The sequence below is a fragment of the Desmodus rotundus genome, chromosome 6, assembly GCF_022682495.2.
Source record: "Desmodus rotundus isolate HL8 chromosome 6, HLdesRot8A.1, whole genome shotgun sequence".
Taxonomy (NCBI): Eukaryota; Metazoa; Chordata; class Mammalia; order Chiroptera; family Phyllostomidae; genus Desmodus; species Desmodus rotundus.
The window spans coordinates 122,325,600-122,348,011 of NC_071392.1; the positions used below are offsets into that span (position 1 = coordinate 122,325,600).

Sequence of the window (22,412 nt, forward strand, 5' to 3'; positions counted from 1 at the left end):
AATCTTATAGTCAGGGGCTGGCAACCTGCAGCCCATGGGCCAAACACAGCCCTCAGCCTGATTCTGTATGGTCAATGGTCTAGGAATGGCTTTTACGTTTTAAAGGGTTGTGAAGACAAAGCAAGACATAACAACTGTACAGCAGAGAGCCGCGTGTAGCCTCCAAAGCCTAACGTATTTACTACCTGGCCCTTTACAGAAAAGGTTTGCTGACCCCAACAATCATAATGGCAAGAGCAGCTGCAGTAAAAATTTTTTTTTTTAGTTTATATTGAGTACTAGACCCTGTTCAAAGCACTTGGCATGTATTATCTCATTTAATTCTCACAACAACTTTATGGGATAGGAATGATTATCCTCATTTTACAGAGGAAGAAAGAGGCCCAGAGAGGTTGAGTAACTTGTCCATGGTCACACAGCCAGTAAATGCCAGAGACGGTGTTTTGAACCCAGGCAGGAGATACATTTCAGATCCTGAATTCTACCACTGCCCTATGCTACATCTCTCAGGTTGGAAGACAGCCACTTCCATCTGTAACATTGTATGACTTGACTGTACTTTTTAAGGTAAATGTTTAATATCGTTATCTGTGGGAGGTATAGTACTTAGGAAGAATGGCATTTCCCAGATGGGTGTCCAGCAAAATAGATTCCTCAGAAAAGTCTGCATTTAAAGGGGTTCCCGGGTCAAGTGAACATGGCAAAGGCTTGCTGGACAGGTCTGTCTAAGGTAGCTCCCTGGGAAACATTACTGTTCTCCTGTCTATCTCAGCACGGGGGGGGGGGGGGGGGGGGGGGGGGGGAGAGGGCTAGTCAGTGCTTTCTCCAGCTTTTATTCATTTTTATTTTGGCCTGTTGAAGGGGCACAAGTGAAAATCTTTCAGAATGAATGTTTTACAGGACAAAGTCAGCAAATGACGTTATAGAGGAATCATTATTCACCCCAGTATTTTTCCAGAAGTAGAAAACAATAAAAACTAGACATCCATTCACTCATCTTTCCCATAAATATTCCTTTTATTGTCTCTGTCTTCCTGATGCCATATTTCTTTCCTCCCTTGCCCTCCCTTTTGTCTGGGGTGGGGCCCAGGAAGGTGGGGGCACTCTTCCATAAATGATAGAATGTTAGGTAGTGAAACAAAGCCAGTGATTTAGATTCTTTGTTAGCACCTCTTATATTAAGTTCTATTTAGTTTATAGGATTACATATAGATTTGATGTGGCTGAGCTAATAAATAGGTTGATGCTGTCTGGGCAGGAGTTGGCCTCTTGATTGATTGCATCTGTCACAGAGCCTCCGCGGGTCGCGTCTGCCTGCATGTTGAGATGCCGTTCGTTTTGGCACGACTTCATTTGCCAGCGTCGTCAGGAGGATTGTGACCTCAGGGATTATCAGCACAGGCATCAGCCTAAGATTCAATTCATCAGCTCTTCACCAAGCTTTTGCACATTTGGCAGCTGAGACCAAAAACGCACTCTCACAAAACTGGTGGTTTCTGACAGGCAGAGGATGATGCTCTTGTTTTCCTCAAAATCTTAAAAGGTCTTCAGCTGTTTTAGAGTTTTCCAATAGATGCCAAAGAAGTGTTACATAAAATAAACCAAATACCTCACTTTCTTTTAGGATGATTTCTGGGGTTTGTGGAAACAGAGCTGCTCTGTGACCTCTGAGGCACTAAAGGGTATCACATGCTGGTTATTTAAAGTCAGTAGGCATGAGTGCGCATAGGCGTGAATGTAGTCTCAATGCACACATTTAAATGCGATTTGTTTGGCTGGGTCTGCCATATGAACTGACAACAGATGAGAAAGGCAGACAAAATTATTACTTTTTATTAATTTAATTTATTAAATTTTTAATTTATTAATTTTTTTATTTTACATACCCAGGGGTATCACAGAAAGAAGTGAATCCCCAAAGGAGCAGTAAGATTTGAGAGTTTATATAGCATCTTAATAGGGAAAGAGCGGGGAGATAGGCCACCTAGGAGAGAGCAAATGATTTTTAGGAAAGTTTAATGGGCCCTTACGAGAAGACATAGGAGATATGATAGTTTTGTGTAATTTTCTGTTTGGGTGTGGTGCCAACTTTTCATTTTCCAGAAGAGAAGATTAAAGTTGATCCAAGAGGGGGAAGAAACCAAAGTTGGTCCTGGGGAGGGGATTTAAGATAACTGAGTTCTTCTGGGAGACTCTGCTTTTAGGCCAATAAAGGATTTCAGGAATTGAGATGGCTTCAGCTCCAACTGGCATCTTCTGGGGTGTCATATCCTGGTTCCCTTCAACAGTATGCTTACTGGAGTAGACTTGTGGAATGAGATGTGGTTATTTGGGACGAGATTCTATGGGTCCAGTAGGACTTGGTTACAGAGCATCTACAGACTCTAGCTTAGGCAATACAAAAATTGTCTCAGGAACGGTAATGAACAGAAACCCATCTGGCATGGGAATGTGACCCGCCAGCTTCTGAATGATGACCAGCAATAGCACAGTGTCCTCTCCTTTCCTGTGACTATTTAGAGGTCCTTTTTGACCTGACTACTCAGTGTTGTCAAGATAACCAGCCAGGCTGACAGACTGTTTTGACTGTGTGTGAGTGACTAAACTAGTTTTGACTAGGGAAGTATAAATATTATCCAGGCCTATCCAAATCTGTCTTTGAAACACAGCCTCACATACTCATATATGGCAGCCTATTTCCTGCCCAAGTACTCATTTGCCATGCTCTCTGAAGGTGATTTAAGAAATCAGATGACACTTAATATATTCCTTCTTTAACCTTCTTCGACTTTACTCTGTGGACAGAGAACAGCAGATGCAAAATCTGTGTTTTCTGGAAGACACTCAGGCTATGTCAAGGGAAAAAAGCTCCAGTTGCTCTCTTTTGGATTTGAAAGCTTTATGAGAATTGTTATCAACTTCCCAAAGGCTTTTGAAATTACTACTGGCTTGTCTCTACTGATTGTCCTTTTTTTTTTTTTTCCCTAAATGCCCATTGGTTTTGGCCACCAGTTTCAATAGTTTGCTGTTGGTCATTATCACCGGCTCCTTAGTTAAACCTTTTATCCCGGGTTTCACAACTGGATTCGCCTGGGACTGCAAGCCTAGCTTCATCATGCACGAAATTCTTCACCTCACCTTGCACGCTTCCCTTTTGGGACGGTAGTTGTGGCAGCTTGCAGGTTTCTTTGCCTGACGTGTTCTCACTGTCAGCGCTGACATGGTCTGCCCGTTTGCCTTCAGCCCCGTGGCCATGGGGGAGTTTGCCACACTGACATGGAGGCCTTGCGAGACTGACACTTAGCACATTCTACCTGCACTTCTCTCCCCCCTTAGTAGAGCCAGGAGAAGGTGGATGGAATGAAAGAGAAAAGTTTTTATATTTTCTGCTTTACACGATGTAGAACTTGGTCTATGCTCTGCAAACAAACATTGCTAGGTCTGCTCCCCCTTAATTTTAGGATGGATTTGGCATCCTAGATGAGCACACTGGAATGGTAATAAATTAATGTTTTTTTGTCAAGTCCTGCCTAAATCACCAGTCTGTCAACTCTCCTCAGACCTGGGTGGAACACCGCAGGGACCAAGAACTCAGGAATGCTGGCACTCAGCCTCCAGTTCCTCCTGCTGCTGTGTGGACTGCAGCTTTGGTGCTCAGGCCTGGTCCCTGGACCTTTGGTGGCTCAGTAGTGTCCTGATTGTGTATCCTAGCTCTGGGAAATGGACCTCTGTCTTGTTTCTCTACCAAATTTTCTAGTAAGTGGTCTCCCAGGAAGTCTGGCCTTCCTGAACAGGCCTGTCCTGGTTTTGCACTTACCTCTCTTGGGAGCAGGGGCGCTGTTCCTCTAACAGGCTTCCACAGGACCATCTCCTGCTGCCTGATCCTGGAACGTCACCAGCTTCTGGATTTTAGCCAACATCCCAGTGGCTGCCTGCATTGCTCTTATAATACATGTAACTATCTTTAAAATATGTTAGCACATACTATGAGGTGTGTGTGTGTGTGTGTGTGTGAATTTTAATTTTAATCCAAAACAAGGGAAGGAGAATTTAAAATTTGAAGTGTCTCAATTGGTAGTGCTCACCCTAAGGGTAGTTAGTTAGCATTTGAAAAGCTTGAATCAAAAGCCCATAGCCTACTCATTATATATAAATTATACCTCAATAAAATTGATTAAAAACAAAACCAGACAAATCTTTTCTCCCGTGGCCACCTCCGTGCACTCTTCAATTATCTTTATCTCTGATTAGCACCTGATGCTCTGATACTAGCATACTTCTGTGAATGTTGCGTGGGAGTTAGCTGGAGGGCCTGTTCAATTGCAGATTGCTGAGCCCCACCCCCAGAGTGTCTGATTCGGTAGATTTGGGGTGGGGCCTGAGGATTCTCATTTCTAACACACTTCTATGGGATGCTCATGCTGCTGATCCTGGAAACCACTTGAGAATAGCTGGCATAATGAATGTAGAACTGCTTTTTCATTGGCGGACATCATAGTGGTATTCAAGATACGCGATTTGTCTAGAAAGAGCATACAAGCCCTACTACCCTTGCGTGAACGGGGCACAAAAAATAAGCCCACATGCCTATAAGGCATCTCTTGAAAGCCTGTAAAAAAAGGCAGAATCTTCAATGTAGACATTAGACCTATTGTATCTGAATATGTACTTTAACAAAATTCCCAAGTGATCCCAATGCACATTAACGCTTGAAAAAAACTGGGGTAAACTAAACTTAGTGTATGTGGTCTAGTTCAGAGGTCCTCAGTTATAGAATCACATTAGAATTATCTGTAGTGTCTAAAAATTAGACTGACAGCCCTTCCACACTCAGCTTTTTAATGGGAATCTCTGGGGGTAGAGTCCCAGCTTCTGAACTCCTTAGGGAGTCCCCAGGCTCTGGGAACCACCAGTCTAGTCTCTGAGTGCTAGACATAGTTTCCTTTTCACAGTGCACTAGCTGGAAATGTCTTCACCTTGGCATGCTTTCAAAGTTAAATATTGACAATTTAATGCCAACTGATACCTTATCCTGACTGAACTGAAGTGATTTTATTCACCTTGCTTATATAGACTCACAAGAGAAAGCATCTCGAGTTCTGTCTACAGTGTCTTTATTCCAAAATTTGAGCCACTGCCTATAGTTACTCCACTGAATATTGTTCATCTGGAGATTTGTGAAATGTTGCATTTTCTATTCCAAGCACTTTATAAAGAATCTTGTCGTCTTGCAATGTTAGACACTGGAAATCTTACTTGGAAAGTTTCATAGTCTGTCCCAAGTGCATGGAAATAGATCTTATGTCCCTTCTTGAATGCTCTTCAGTCTTGGCCAGAACTCAATACAAAGGGATCAAAAGCTGTATTTCAAATTATATAAACTCCTGGCATATGGTGTTTGAAGTTGAAAACTAGTTAATTGTTAGAGCAGATAATTGAAATATATCCTAACTTTTTCTTAGCTGCACTTAATTAAACAAACAAATAGACAAAAATATTGCATGGATTGAGGTTTATGCATTCTAGGAACCGAATTTCCTGTGTTCTAGATATTTCAGATGGCCCTGTCCATTCATTCTTTTCACAGCTCAGCTGGGCAAGGTGAAAGTCACTACCTGCAATATCTTGCCTCCTCTTGTTTCCACATACAAGCAATTGCACTTCAGTTTCCAAAATGTGCAGGTCAGAATTTCCATTCTGGTGAATGCAGATTTGTTCGGCTCAGGTGGGGAGGGATATGACAAAAACAAAGAGCAAATCAGGAACTGTGGGTCCTTACTAGAAGTTGCATATTCCAACTGAAGACACTGTAGGAAACCTTCATCTTCCTTAGAAACCAAACCCGGACCTTTCTAGGTAGGCAATGGGAGGAGATGCTCCAAGTTGGGAGGCACTCCCTCTCCTAGACCTGTGCTTCTCAAAGAGAATGCGCACGTGAGTCACTGGAAGTCTTATTAAATGCACGTTCTGATCCAGTGGGTCTGGGATATGGCCTGAGATTGTCTGCATTTCTAACCAACTGCTAGGCCATGTTGATGCCCTTGGTCTAGGAGCCACCTCTTTGAGTAACATGGATTTAGAACAGAGCTTCTTTTTTTATTTTATGGTTTATATTTTTAATATAATTTATTGATTATGCTATTACAGTTGTCCCATTTTTTTCCTCCCTTTTATTCCCTTTTGCCCTGTACCCTCCCTCCCACCATCATACCCCCACCTTAATTCATGTCTATGGGTACAGTGCTTCTTAAAAGCAAGTTTGTGGAAGAATCACCTGGAAAGTTCGTTTAAACACAGATTTCTGTTCCCTGACTCTAAAGACAGATTTAATAGGTGGAGCCTGATCATTTGCATTTTAATAATTCCCAGGTGATTCTGGTGCCGCTGGTCCCTTAAGTAGCAAGATTCTAGTTAACTTTTGAGCAGACTTAGTTAAGATGCTTCCACTGAAAACAAAGAGCCAGACACTGAAAGGTTAGGGATGATGCTACTAAGTTTTCCCTTTGGAGAAATTTACATAGCAAACTTGGAGAGTGGGCCTGTGTTATTTTTGCTTTGACAATATGCTGTTTTGACTAAAGGCTGAAAAAGAATGCTCCTGGAACACAATCTAGAGATCAGATTGAGTTGAAGGAACAATTCTGCCTGAGGTGGTGCTGACTGTATAATAATGATAATAATAGTTATTTTAAAAGGGCACAGAAACAGACTAGAAGGACAAATAGCAAAGTGTTGTCAGTGGCTGTCTCTTATCAGTACAGCAGGAGCTTTAATAACAGGACATTTTGTTCAATGTCGTCGTGTTATAATGTTGATGAGATGTCATGGGAACTTAACTCTGGTTTATCTCAGTTAGCCTATGGTAAAACGGTTTTCATTATGCATTGTTTTACTTAAAGTCACAGAACCTATCTGCCATGTTAAGCGAGGACTTCCTGCAATGGGATTTGGGGTGAAAACATTTAGTTTTTGCTTTTTTGGTTTACATTTTTCTACATAGGAATTTAAATATTGCCTTTAAAACCTTAAAAAAAAAACCTAACAAGTGTTTTTAAGAGAAAAAAGTGTAAATTTGTATATTTTTCAGTTTAGTTTTGTTGTCTCTCTCTATATACTTTTTTTTTAATGGGAAAGGGATTCTTTTTGTCTATGACAGTCCTAGTGTTGTGCAGGTAAAGGACATGGGTAAGTCTGGGGCCCAGCCATTTGCCTGGAAAATGGACCCTTCCTGCATGATGAAAAAGTTTAAGGAGTCCAAGAGAAGTTGAAGGTTCCCAGGAAAGATTAGGGACACCCCAAAGACCCAGCACAAGCCCTCAAGAGTCCTTTGAAGGACGTTTTTTTCTTCTCCTTAGAAGGGCTGAAATGAGCTTTAAGTTCATTTCAACAAAATTGGAAAAGATTAAAATTAGAGACCAGTAACAATTACAAGGGCTAAACTGCCAGTGTGGACTCCTGAACTGAGTCATTCCTGTGGGCCGTCCCCAGGGTCCAGCTGCATGTGCCCACTCAGCGTGGGGAACCAGAGGGCCCGAGCGGGGGGCACCGGGCAGCCTGAACCACACTGGGAGTGTGTCACCGTGGAGCCAGTGTATCTAAGTCACATTTTTCCTTCTATTAATCTGGAAACATTCAAAGAAGTCGATAAGTGTCTAGTAACTCCTGGCACAACGTTCTAACTAAACTCCCAAGCTCTACTGACACCTGCTGGTATTTCATCTATTTTATGTTAAAAACAAAACAAAGCAAAAAAAGCAAAATGCTTACTTTACCATACTTTCTACAGGCATTTGGCTTTATTATGCTAAGTATACATTACCTAAAAGATAATAGAGAGAAGAAGAGGTCTGATAGGACTTCTCCACCTCTCAAAGGGAGACATGTGAACAGTCATTGAGTGAAAATATCCCCAGTGTGAAGGGCAGACTACAGCGTTCTTATTGCCTCTGGGCTCTGAGCCATCAGTTCTGTGACCTTGGACCAGGCCCTTGACCTCACTTTCATCATCACAAAGAGAACAAAGCAGTGACCTCCCTCCCAGGGCACGTGAGGATGTATGGGGATTCCTGCTAACTGGAGCGTGGGTGCTGTCACTGGAGCAAGGACCTCTCAGGTCACTGTCAGGGACCTTTCCCTCACGATAAACAAGCTTCTTCACCAGCACTGTATGTTCCAAAGATGGATGGACTCTGCGGAAGCCATCTCAAAGCCCAGCCTCTCTGCAACCTATTTCCACAAACAGCTGAATTCGAACAGTCAGAGAGAGCCAGCGAACAGTCTCAGACATTGTCCACTTTTCTGTCCTAGGAAACCATGGGCTTTGTCTTGTGTTTTGGAACACGTACCAAACCTTCAGGTTAAGAAAATGCTTCCCGGCTAATGCCAAACAAATTATTTGTGCTTTTTCTGTGTCCTCTTGGGAAACTCTGTGTGAGCCTGTGGTTTGTTAGGCCAGTAACAGGATATTTGATAGTCCACTGGGAGTTACAGTCCCATATTTAGCCGGACCGAGGAAGTGAAGTCTGATGATGAAAATAATTGAGGCATTCTTCTCCTCCCCCAGAATCCTGACTTCACTTATGCTTGCTGAGGCTTTCATTGCTATTTACAATTCTCAGAAAATGGCCTTTTGTAGTTGTGAGAGGAAATTTACCTCTTACAGCTCATAAGTCCTCCCTCAGAAAGCTGTTAGGTGCGATTGGCGCACAAAGAGAAAAGCACAAACTCTGTCAGATTCACATCCATTGGGATAGCTACTATCAAAGAAAAATAAAAACAGAGCAAAATGACAAGTGTCGGAGGGCATGTGGAGAAATGGGAACCCCAGCACACCATTGGCAGGACTGTAAAATGGTAGAGCCACCACGGAGAACAGCTTGGTGATTCCTTAAAAAAGTTAAAATTAGAACTGCCGTATGATCCAGCAAGTCAGATTCTGGATTTGGATCCGAAAGATTGAAAGCAAGAACTCCCTCAATACTTGAAAGCGAGAGACATGTGTGTACCTGTGTTCACATTCACACAGCATTCTTTGCAGTGACCAACAGGTGGAAACTCCCACAGATGAGTGATAAACTAAGGGTGGCTTGTACATACAATGGGATATTGTTATTCAGCTTTCACAAGGAAGGGAATTCTGGCACAGGCTACGTGGATGGACCTTGGGGACATTATGCTAAGTGGAATAAGCCCATCCCCGAAAGACAGATACTGTGCGATTCCTCTTCTATGAGGCAAATTCACAGAGACAGAAAGTAGAGGGGTGGTTACCGGGGACCAGGGGGAGAGGGAGATGGGGGGTAGGTGTTTCGCGGGTACAGAGGAACAGAGTTTCAGTTCTGCAAGATGAAGAGGGCTCTGGAGGCAGAAGGTGGCGATGGCTGCACACCAGTGTGTGTGTCACTAATGCCACTCAATTGTTCACTCGAAAATGGTTGAAATGATAAATTCTGTTATGTGTATTTTACCACAATTAGAATGAAAACTTCACAGATCCATTTATTGAACACGGTCATCGCCTCTGGCCCTTGAATGACTAAATCATTTGACCGAGTCAAAACTGGAGTCAAAACTGGTAACACCATGCAGTGCTGTCCAATGGAACCTCTGTGATGGGGAGAATGATCTTATTTGCACTGTCCAGTATGGTAGGCACTAGCCCGCTGTGGGCTTTGAGGACTTCAAATAGGACTAGTGCAGTGGAGGCACTGGATTTCATTTTCACTCAGTTCAAGTTTATATAGCCACCTGTGGCTAGCAGCTACCGTGCTTGGAGAGTACCTGTAGAACGTACATCCATATTACTATCTATTCCAAAATACTTTCCTTCCCAGCACAAAGCTGCAACAGTCAGACTGCAAAGGTAAGGTACTGGCTTGCATGGGGGCCCCAGTTCTGTTTTAACCTCCAGAATTAATTTTGCACAAAGCGCTCTGGCAATAGTGCAGTTCTTTATTTTAGCATCGTGGCTTGGCATTCATTGGCACAGTCATTGGACCCGAGGACAGAGCTGGCTTCAGTTCGCAGGCCCGCCTTTTCTGTTAACATGCCCTTTAGAGACCCAGGTTCCTTTACCGCCCTGCACAATCTTCCTCCACTTTCCCTTGTAGATCCAGGGGGTGATGTTATGAACTAAAGCTGATGTCCAAGTCCTTATACAGAAATTATGTGAGCACATGGCTGCTTCCTCTGGGCACCCTGGCAATCAGTTTTACCTTTTAAGGCTGTGCTGGAAAACACAGATAGGTAAGATATGTAAGAAACTCTTAGAGTGAAATATTATCACACAATAAAATTGATAAACACGTAAGGCATTCATCTTCTAAAATGGGAATAGCTAAATATGTCATCTTGTATTGCATAATGTTGCTTAGAAATTATTAACATTGCCAGTGATTGAAAAGGCAGTTATATTTAAGCAGGCTGCAAATAGAAGGCTTAGCAAGTCCCTCAGTGGGCAGCATTCCTTTGTGACAACCCACTGTTTAATAACACTATGGATGCCACATTTATCTTCATGGAAAGAGTGAAAGCTGTTTATTAAAGGGTAAAAAATGAGCATGCAAAATGAAGAGGACTGTGTGGCAGGAGGGGATGAAAGAACAGTTTAAGATATTACACAAAATGGATACAAGCTATCCAATCAAAACTATGCTTAGCTGTAGCAGATTTACTAACCAAGAACACTTTTTTTCTTTTGCAGCAATGGGTAGATGGCCTAAGATCAATCATACACAACTTCAGGGCCAACAACGTCAGTCCGATGACATGCCTCAAGAAACAGTGAGTTTCGTTTGCTTCACCCCTTGTTCTTGGCTGTTATCAAGCAAAGGGTCAGAATGGAAAATGAGGCGTAGCGTGTGGCCAGGCAGTGTCTTGTTTGCCTTTCCCTCCACGCTCCTGGCCTCGGAGAGGAAGTTGGCCAGGGCATACCTACACTCTTCACGCCACCTGGCAGGGCATTCGTGATAAACCCAGAGCTGCAAAAGTATGTGAGAGGAATGGTTGATGGGAGGAAGATGCTGGACCCTCAGCCCCCAAATGTCCTCCAAGTTGTGGACACTGGCTTTTGCCTCCTGGGACTGAGTCTGCTGATAAATGGCTCCCCGTGCCTATGGCCACAGTTGGGTGCTGTTGTAGCTAGAGCCTCTGTTGCATGAGACTGAGAAATGGGGAGTGTGGCCCATAAAATCACTTGCAAAGGCACCCATTGTTAGGGTGAAAAACAGGTCACCGACCCCAAGGACTGTTCAGCACATAATCAGGTCCAAATGTACTTATAAAATTCAGACAGCAGACCTTACCCCAACTCACTGTATCCAAAATCCAGAGGGGTACTAAGAGGTAGATTTTAACAAATGATTTTTTTAGTCTAAGTATGTCCTATGCATATTTGGACAATACTTGGAATGAAAAACTATTTATTGTTTATGTAAAATTCAGATTCAGCCCTGGCTGGTGTGGCTCAGTGGATTGAGTGCTGGCCTTCAAATCAAAAGGTTGCTGGTTCAATTCCTGGTCGGGGCACATGCCTGGGTTGTGGGCCAAGCCCCCAGTTGGGGATATGCAAGAGGCAACCAACCAATCGATGTATTGTATCTCTTGCACATTGATGTTTTTCTCCCTCTCATTCTACCCCCTTCTCCTCTCTCTAAAAGTAAATAATTTTAAAAAAATAAATAAAACGAATAATAATACTCAGATTTAACTGTAAGTCCCATATTTTTATTTGCTAAATCAGGTAAGGATAAATTCATCTCACAGTATGTAATTGTCTCTGGTTTTCAGACTGAATGTTCTTTGAATGAGTGAATGAATGATCTTGTGAAGTTTTTTTATCCTGATTGTAGCTGTCCCTCCTAAGAAACATTAAAATAGTGTTGCTCCTGTTGTTTTCCAGCTGGATGAAATTGGCATTTATGACCAACACAAACGGTAAAATCCCAGTTAGGAGGTGAGTCTCTCATTTCTCCGTGTTCTTCCATACCCTGTCCCACCCTCATGATTCCAGAGCAAAGACGGAGCCCTCCACAAGTACTTGTTAACTGTTTTAACTAAAAAAAATTCTGGAAGCTTAGCTTGAATCACTTCCTCAAATGCTGTGTTCCGTTTGTAAGAATCATTTATGGACATAAAGTTGCATTTTTCCCCAGAATAGATGGCATCTTCTATTCTACCTTGATAAGTTAAAGAACATCTGAAAGTATAGCATTATTTTTTAAAATCTTCAAATAGGTGGGCTTTTAAGATTTAAATATCTTTTACCTATGTGCCCTCAGCCACCATTGGCTAAAATTAGAGAAGTTTTTATTGTGCACCCAGAGTGGAAGTGTGCGGACTGTGTCTCAGGAAGGGAGGCGCCTCTGGACAGTGCATCGCATGCTAGGTGATCCAGTGCCCTGGGCAGGTGGGCTCCTTTGTCTTCTTGCCACTTGCTTTCTAGGTGGACCATCACACCCTCTTCAGCGCTGTCGATTCCTCACCTTGCCCAAGGTAACAGTGACAATGACAAAAATACCAGTAAAGCAAAAGTGAGGAGGACACGAACCAGATACAGCCTCCACAGGTGTCCTTTAATGCAGACCTGCTTACCCTCAGAGCCCTCATGCGCCCCTCTGTTCCACCTCTGCACTCCCGTCAGTGTGTGCGAATAGTCTGTGGCTACAGCTGGAAGCTCTCACAATGGTAGTGATGGGCATTCTCTAGCACACTCTCCAGTATCATTTTGGTTGGGGTTTGTGTAAGCACTTCATGGAAATTCCAGAAGTTGGACTGGCCCTCAGAGCATCTGCTGTCCACATGAGGCCCGAACTGTATTTGGATTCATGAACCTAAGCTCTCACCCTTAATCCAAAACAGGTTCCCCAGGTACCAACCTGCTCTTCTAGGAAGGAATGTCCAGGCTCAGGTTCATGTTGACTGCTTCTCTGGACACCACTCCAGCACAGAAGCCAACCAGCCACCAACAAACAAACCTCAGAGTGACAGGGTAGTCGCTGCCTGCCCAGCATGGGACATGGACGTGTTCCAGCAGAGGCAGGCTGGTCACACCTGGCCACTTCTGACTCTCCCAGGCCGTCCTGTCTGCCCCACTTCTCTGTTCTGCTCCGAAGCTTCTGCTCTGCATCCTAAGAGAGTATCTTCATACTCCCTCAGCAGTATTCTTTTCAGATGTAACAGAATTGCCCTAGAGGTCATCACTTTTCTTAATTCCATATATTACAACAGTAATGAACTAAAGTGTCCATGCGACCCACCCGAAATATCAATGAGAAAATGAAAAGCATACAGATCATAAAAAAGACCACAGACACAGTGTTCTTTTTATTTAACCTTTTATTGAGGGCTTACAGGGTTGTATAAGCGTTTGCTGTGGTCCTTGTAAATCTGTATGTAGAATTCTCTGCTTTTTATTTAATAATTTATTAGCAAGTCAATTTTATGCCTCCTGTACAGTTTATAAAAAGCCCTGTTGGCATCCTTGACGGATGGTTGTTGGCAAAGACACTTTACACTGATCCCTGTTTTACTCACAACTCCCTGCTCGGTTGAGCAATAGCTGAACAGTTATTTTAATGTATCCCAGCATCCTACAGCTACTTTCAAATATGTAGTGCATTTTTATTTAAAATTAGTATTGAAGTAACAAGTCCAAACTCAGAGGACACAGAGAAGCAGTGTAAAGAAAACAAATGTAAATTGGGTCGGTTTTTACGTATCTTACTCTCCTGCATTTTCTTCCCAGATAAGGTTCAGGAAGTGGACTGAGTCTAAAACACATCAGTTGTGATCGGAGTACTTCTGTACTCGCAGTTCTGATTTCATTTGCATGTATCCTACTAATCCTACTAAATAATCTTGGAAGCTTTTTCTGATGCCAAAGATCTTTATCTAGCATGTTCACATACAAAATTATTACCCCTTTTTTTCTTCTTTTTTTTTTTTTTTTTGTAGAAATAGCCTAGATATTTTGTCATCTTCTGTAGCTCTCTTGGACATGAACTCTTTGGTGCCTGCCAGTACTAACAGGTGTTTGACACAAGACATCTGTGATTCAGGGGCAGTTCATTACAGTTGATGGAGAATTGATACCATGCCAGAAAACAGCGGCTGAGCTGCCAAGGCCAAGGTGGAAATTGTTCTGAATGTTTTGATGGATATGAAGAATAAACACTTTTAAAATGTCACTTCATCATTACTATCCTGGAGTTTTTAAAATGGAAACTACTAGTATGTTAGTATGTGTGCACAATGTTACAGGGGACCTCATAGTCACTATAGTTTGGGAATGGCCACTGCTCTTTAGCGTCAATCAAAATTTAATATCCAGGAAGTTTCAGGAATGGTGAATGAAGAAAGTCTTACCCTTTATCTCTGTGTACAGAACCTTATGGACCTTTGTCTTCCCACTCACACCAAAGCTTTGGATGGGTCACTTTGATTTCGCCATCTCCCATTCCTTGTACGCCGGAGTTGGAACCACTGGCTGGACAGTTGGGACATGGTAGCCATGCAGTTGTGGGCTATGGCTGGAAGGAGCCTGGAAGGGGGCCGCTGTGTTACAGAAGGCTGGGACCTCAGGCATGGTCGGCAGCCCAACTGCTACATCATCCACCCAGGTCCCAAAGGCCCTGCTGCCCATAGGGGGTCTGGTTCTGTGGGGGCTTCACTTCATGAGTCCTCCCTGTTTCAGAAGAGGGCAAGCAAAGAGTGAGACTCCCTTAGTTTCTAGGATCATTGGTGTCTTAGTCACATGTAAGGCCCCCTGGAATGTGGAACTTAAGCAGGACTCTGATAGGACTGGGCACCACTTAAGGATATTTGCTTTCATAGCATTGCCTTTGGGGAAGGGGGTTTGTTTTCATTCAGTAAAACCTCACCAAGCACCTGTTAGCTATGAATCACTAAGCTATACTCTCTGGGCCTGAGGCTGTATATAAAGAGTTGACTAAATCTTAGTCTTCTATAAATATGTTTCCATGAAATGTCTCACAGTGGTGTCTAAAATGCCCCAGCCTGTGATAAGTGTGTTTCTCTCAGGACCCCGGATAAATGGTATTCTGCCGGGCCTCTCAGGCACCGGAAACTCCTATAATACACCGTCACTCCAAAACCCCTCTCACCCTTGATAAATCCATTTTAAGGCACAAGAATGATGCCAAAAGCTGCTGAAGCAAAGGGAATAAAGGCGCCGCCCCAGGGGAGTGGTCTCTTCACTTCCTTCCTCCCACTTCCCATCCTGGGTTTGGTCTCTTGTGTGGAATGAGGTGAGCAGATCTGTGTTAAGGTTGCCCAGCTCAAGTCCCCCCATCAAAAGTGGGGCTGAGAATGAGCCCCGCCAGCCATAATGCCAGTTCTTCCCTTATTATCTCCTGTGCGGTCATGTCATTGGGCTCTGACGTTGCCCTCACCAGTATGTTCCTGCGAGGACTTCCCTCTGTCCTGGCGCTGGACACCTTACTTTCTCTCTCAAGTTCTCTATCTCCCACAAATGCTGGGACCTTCCTAAGCCCATAGATGTTCTTTTCCTACTTCTTATTACTTGATGCTTCGACTAGTCCTGGTCAAAAAATTCTGTTTCTCTACACTGTCCCCTTCCTCCCTGCCTCAACCCCTACCACACACCCAGGTTCTGTGTCTAACAGAAGGACTCCGCCCCGTACGTGCTACGCTCATGACCCTGTCGGTCGGTTCTCATCTCCTTTGCCAGGCCTGCCCCAACCTAACAGAAGCTCCAGTTAGCTGAGGTACCCTGAGGCTGTTATGCAGAGAGTTTCATCCTGTTTGCAGGTGGCGGATATCCCACATACTGCTGGGGGCCTGTAGCTCTCCCGTTAACACATACTTTAAAAAAAATAATACAACCGAATATCTACTCTCCCTCTGTATTACGAAGGTCAGATAAATTGCTTCTCAACCCAATTGAATTTAAAGTATAGAAATTCCATGAACTCCAGAGAAGTGGGAAAATGTGGAACCATCACCCTCTGCACTAGAAACACATATGCCCCACATATCTATAGATTTGTTAAAGAGAATTTATAGGCCTCCCTGCATTGGAATATATCGCAGGCACTCTTAAAATATACCTCTTGAAGTATTTTTGGACCAAGTATGAAACAGTAAAGCTTTGAATGAACACGTAACCATTCATTTAGTTAAAGTTAGTTCTTCTCAATATATTTTGGGAGGTTGGACTCTGAGGTTGAAGTGGTGCTTTCTCCCACTCATCACGATTAACCAGCGGTTGGTGCTTACATGTAGAGCTTGCCTTCCTTTTAATGTGAAGGGTGGAGTGCAGGACAAGGTTGGGATTAGGGAGGTGCTGTTAAAATTCTCTTGTGCTCACAGGGAAGGCATTTTAAAGCCAAGTTTAACAGATGAAAGTAAGCTCTGTCTTAAGGGGAGGCTGGACTTCTGATTTACAGTGAAAGTTATTATGGTGACTAATTACCAAAGGAAGGCTCCTTTGGGCAGCTAAGGTGTGGCCCAGAGCTGAGTGCGAATACCGAGTCCTCTCCACAGTAGCATTCATTCTGAGGGTCACCAATGTATTGAGCACAGGGAGTCAGTCTCTTTTTTCTACTTTTATCATCACTTGGAAATACGCTCATTGACGTGGTATTTATTTTACTAGTCTTAATGCCTACCACACTCGTTAAAAGGCTGCACCGTTATTCAAAAACGCTATGTCTAGGGGTAGTGTAGTGCCAAGATTCTGTTAAAACGTGGTATAATTATTCCCCTTCCACCCCTCTCCCCCACATTTAACCCCTTTCATAATGAACTCCGCAATCCTTGAGGAAGCTGACTTCAGGAAGCTCAAGGGAACATAGCTCAGAAGACAAGCAAATAAACGAAATATGTCTGATAGTGCCTGCCAGCTGTAGGAAGTGTGACGCCAGGGTAAGGGCATTCGCAGGAATGGGCTGAGTTCTGAGGGGCCCACTTGTCTCCCCCAAGCCCAGATGTTGTGGTCAACATGAGGTTTTTTCCGACAGCTGTCTCCATCTGCCACATTCCCTCTTCCTAAGAAAGTAATTTGATAGAGTAAAAAATAACCACTGCTTTTGTCTGAAGGTATGTATCCCCCAGTGCCCCTGGTATGCACAACTGCCCAGGCAGTCGGTCTGTCCTGGAACCAAGTTGCCTTTGCAGAAGCTAGTTTGGGAAGTGAAAAAACACCTAGAAATGAAGAGTAATTTTATTCTCCTTTTCCTTCTTCCTCCATCCCACCATCCCCAGTATCTCTTGGAGCTCTGCATCAGAGAAAACAGGATTAACAATAACTTGACTTTTTTTTCTTTTTTGCTCTAGTATTACTAGAACCTTTGCATCGGGGAAAACAGAAAAGGTGATCTTTCAAGCACTGAAGGAGTTAGGTCTTCCCAGTGGAAAGGTATTCATTAATTTATTTTATTTTATTTTTCAGTTACAGTTGACATTCAGTACTGTAGTTCAGGTGTGCAGGGTAGTGGTTAGACATTTATATAACTGACGAGGCGATCCCCCTGGTAAGTCTAGCACCCACCTGGCACCACACACAGTTACTACAATGTTATTGACTATATTTCCCGGTACATCCCCTTGACTATTCTGTAACTGCCAATCTGTACTTCTGAGTCTCTTCCCATTTTCAGCCCCGCCCGTCACCACCCCCTCCCATCTGGCAACCATCAGCCTGTTCTCTGTATCTATGAGTTTGTTTCTGTTTTGTTTGTTTATTTTGTTTGTTAGATTCCATATATAAGTGAAATCATATGGTATTTGTCTTTCTCTGACTTGTTTCACTCAGCATAAGGTATTCATTTATTCAATAATGTGTTTGTAAAACTATTTTACTTATCTATGTTCTCGTATGTGATAAGCCAGATTAAACCAATCTCAATTCAATCGAGAAATAGACTCAGTCACATATAGTACAGTCACTTTTCTTCATTTTCCTTCCTTCCTTCCTTCAGTCTTCTGGGCATTTTAACCTCAATGTTTTCAAATCCAGACCGCGTACTTCAGAATGTTTTTGTCCCCTTTATTAAGGAGAGGAAGCGGCTCTCTCACACAGTTTCCGTAAAGCGTGTTGTAGAGGCGGCCATCAGCATTGCCTCGACTGAGCACAGCGTCAGCGTGCGTGGCTGACTGACTGATAAATGCAGTTCTTCCGGCTGGCAGGCGTCGTTTCATGAAGCACCTCTTCCCACACAAACCATTTGTGTTCATAGCCCTTCAGATTTAAAATAACTGAAATGAATTTATTGACTGCAAGAAAGATTTAAGCCTGTTACTGCTTTCACAAATCCTTTTTGAAATATACATTTCAGCATGAAAAGTCAAATCTTACAGGGTTGTCCTGAGCATCTTCATATGGTCTTGTGAAAATTCACAACCTATGCATATAAACTCTGGGCTTGATTTATTCAGCATCCTTTAGGCAGGCACTTGCTTTTCTCCCTCATGGAGGGAAGAGGAAATGTGTCTTTATATTTGCTCCATGGGGCGTTCCCCAGAGCAGGCCCAGCTGGAGGCCGGGTTTGACCACACACACCACTGGCTGGCTGCGTGGCAACCAGAACCGCTCGCTTCCACCTGCCCAGTCCCAGGGATGGCGCTGCCCAGCCCCGCTGGAGGTGGGCCTCTGCCTCCGTCTGCGAGAATCAGAGCTGGGGCCCCGGGAGCCCAAGTGGTCATCTCTTTGCTTCGTGATCCTGTAGGTGCTTCACCTCCAAGGAGAAAACATGTCCCCGGATTCATGACACACTTTTATTTTTTACAGAATGATGAAATTGAGCCTGCAGCTTTTACTTTTGAAAAGTTCTATGAACTGACACAAAAGATTTGTCCTCGGACAGATATAGAGGATCTTTTTAAAAAAATGTAAGTTCCACTTAGGAGAAAGTGTCCTATCAGTGTTATCCTTGTCCTTTTAGATTTTTAAAACTTTGATTGTCATAGTATTTTATTATAGTATGTTGATAGTATCTAGGAATATCTAGTCAGGGTTATATTTTCACCCCTTAGTTTATCTGTGTAAAAGTTCACTGATGTTTTTTTTTTTTTTGAGAAGCTTTTAGATAAGTTAGTGGCAGCACCTGGAACTTTTTTTTTCCGTTTGCATTGGCTTTACTAACTACCTACAATTTTAACCTGCTCCTTTAGGTATTAACCCATTATGTGAACTAACTAGATTCGATTTGGAATGTTACTATGTTGTTGAAAGTTCATTCATTCCAGTTATCTCAAGTGGATGACTTACATGTTGTTTTTTAAGTAATGTCTGTTGATAATGCTAAAGAAGAATTGCAGGCATTTTCTGTGAGCTAGTGGGAGTGTTTTCTTTGTTGTTGTTGTTGGGTTTGTTTTGTTTTGTTTTTTTCTTACAGTCTCTGGCCATTTTAAGAATGCACCATTACTTCAGGGTTAGAAAATAAGTTTAGAATTATCATCTACAAATGTCAACATGTAAATCGTACCTCCTGTAGCATCAAATACAAAAACTTACTTTTTCTAATAAATTTCTTTTCAGCAATGGAGACAAAACTGATTATTTAACGGTAGACCAATTAGTGAGCTTTCTAAATGAAGTAAGCTTTTTCATACATTAACTCCATACAGTCTGTGTGCAGTGGCTTGCCTCCTCCCGCGTCCTCATTGCATGCCCGCATCATGCACCCTCATTCCCTGTGCTTTTGACCCGCTGATCTTTCTATGGCTTTACTAGGTGCAAAAATCAGCTGCTGCCCTTGTGTTTGTGCACTTCCTACGCATTGGCTTTGCACACTGCTTTTTTGTTGGTTTCTTGCTGTGATGTGTAGCTCTGGTTCTGTGTGTGCGTGTGAATTTTTTATTATATATTTATTTAATTAAATGTGTCTGTGTTCTTGCAAGATGGTATTTAAGGTACTTTTTTTTTTCTATTGGTCTCATTAAATAGAAAGAGAATGGATTGAATTTATCACACTATATATTTGGGTTCTCCATTGCTAACTTTTTCTCATATCTTTGCATGGACTGGAAAGCTTTATTTTTGTCTTTTAATGGATTGCATGTAAGAAAAATATGTAGGTTTAAATAGAATATTTTGACAATAGGCGCAACTGTTTTTCCTGGGTGAAAATATAGTACATATTAGGTCAATTCGATTGCAGGTTAAATTTTTACTTCTTATTTTTACAACATTCTAAGAGCTAACTTTAGAACATGATTCACTTAACAACCCGAACGGGTTGAAAGAACTTGCTTAAGCAGAATAAAAAAAATATTTTAGAACAAGTAAAGGTCACAACTTTTATTACAATTCACATTAACTTCTTTTTCCTTTACACATACAATTAAAAGTATTTTCTCTTCAATGAAACCCACTGAAGCTCTTGCTAAATCCAAAAAGGAAAGTTTAATTTTTTTCCCAACACATTAATAAGAAGAAATGTTTCAGTGAGAAATGGACCATATATATTTGTTTCGAAACAATTTATGTTAACCATTATACCATATAAAGAGAAAACATTAGAAAACTATCGTGCCAGACATGAGGTATTACCTCCAAAAAAACCCCCCCCCCAAAAAACAAGAGGCAGGTTGACTTGCCAGTTAGCTGAAACAAGTCACATCTTTGCGAAAGGGCTTTGCTTTTCTTTCCCCGCCAGGGCTCAGGACTTCCAGTTTGTAGGGTTGCAAGTTAGAAACTATGCAGTGGTCTGAGGGTTACCAGAGCCTAAAAGCACTGCTACAGGAAAGAGAAGGTACTGCTACATACATCAGCACAGATGCCTCCACTTTTGAGTAAGCCTTGCAGCACAATACGATGTTTATTTTACTTGGAAACAATTTAAGTTTTTGCACTCCACTGGTCTTTGGTCATGTGAATACTGTGTTCATAATCTTTACCCAGATATTATCCACATTCTTATGACACCATTGCTCAGAAGTTAAATTGCCTTCCTTTCTTTCCTTAACCCCTTCTCCCTCCTCTGCTTTAAAAAAAATTATTTTTCTATATCCCTCCATTTCTTCATGCACTTTGGGCATTTGATCATATTAAGTTTTGGTGAGATGGGCAGGAAGCTTGCTTTCTCCTAAAGAGGGAAGACACTTTAGTGGAGAAGAGAAAATCTACGACATCATCAACCTAGCACCTCTAACAAAAGACCTCTGGTGGGCACTGGGGAGAAACTAGCACCCAGCCATCTCTTAAAATTTGCATTTGACTAGGCACACAAAAGAACAATTCTGAAGTCTGCATTCATGGGTTCTAATTTTATGATTTTCCTTTAATGGACTGTTTTTATTGGCTGACCCCGTAACCACTCTTGTCATTCTTCTAAGTCTAAGTACATATGATTTAATTTTTGAAAGATATGGTTATCCCTACTTTCTTGCTTTGCCATCCAAATTCTTTCCTAAATACTTCTTGGGTAAGCTTTTGCCCATCACTATTTTTAGAGCAGCCAGTAGCTCTCATTTGCCGTTTATGTTTCCTTCTGTTTGGCTTCTCATTAACAGTAAGGAAGCACCTTGAATTTGGGGGTGGGACTGATGGAATCAGTGTGATTTTATGTTGATTTCTTTAGGGCATAGAGACTACAGGACAGTCCAGGAAAGTATACAGCCTTTATTTTAAATCAAAATGTCCACCCTGAATCTCTTTTCTCCTAGTGAACTCAACTGGAAGAACTAGACAAAAATCTGGATGTTTCCTTGAAGAAGCTTTGTCAGACTTAAGGAACGTTCTGCCAGTTCCTTGCACCCTCTCTCTTGAGTCCTACTGATGTATCTCTCATCTCTCCAAGATCAAAAGCATCCTTTAGGCAGACTGCCTTTAAAACTCATAATGAATGGAAACAGAGGGGGCAGGCATTGGAGTGTAAGGGCCTGTGAGTCCAGAAGTTTAGACTTAAAACATTTTCAGAATGCCTTAGTCCTGGATTAGGCAATAAGACAAGGAAAATAAATGAGTCCCATGAACACGAAAGGACATGGCCCTACTGTGGTTATTTGCCGATGATGATTGTGTTCCCTCAGTATTTAAACTATCAACTGAAAAATTCTTTGAATAAATATGAGAGAGTTTGGAAAGGTAAACAGAGACATGACAAGAAAGCAAAAATCAATAGACATGTATACCAGCATTAACCAATTAGAATGGGGGAGAAGTCCCATTGTATTAGCAAAGCCATCCTGCCTCTCACCATCTTCCAGCTTGCAAATTTCTTTACTCTTTATATGAATTTTCTGTTCAGTATATTAATACGTATCTCCAGGAAACTGCAAGGCGAGGAGGAGAGACAATCGGCCATTGACTGCTTGGTTGCCCTGTAGGGGGTTGTACGCCCTCTTGTCTGTCCCTGCCATTGACTTGTACTACCTTCTCCAGATAGCTTTGGACCTGCTCCTCATCTGCTTCTCAGTATCCCCTTGTT

General features: G+C 42.4%; 1 protein-coding gene across 24 annotated transcripts in view; it reads left to right on the top strand.

Annotated features, from left to right (window-relative positions):
• The window catches only part of PLCB4 (phospholipase C beta 4), a 397,020-nt gene that overhangs the window by 280,753 nt on the left and 93,855 nt on the right, over window positions 1–22,412 (top strand). For all 24 annotated transcript variants that reach the window (XM_053926118.1, XM_053926124.1, XM_053926125.1 and 21 more), the window contains 5 exons: window positions 10,703–10,782; window positions 11,900–11,953; window positions 17,317–17,398; window positions 18,770–18,870; window positions 19,520–19,577. In XM_053926118.1, the coding sequence (XP_053782093.1) occupies window positions 10,703–10,782; window positions 11,900–11,953; window positions 17,317–17,398; window positions 18,770–18,870; window positions 19,520–19,577 (375 nt within the window). The remainder of the gene's footprint in view (window positions 1–10,702; window positions 10,783–11,899; window positions 11,954–17,316; window positions 17,399–18,769; window positions 18,871–19,519; window positions 19,578–22,412) is intronic.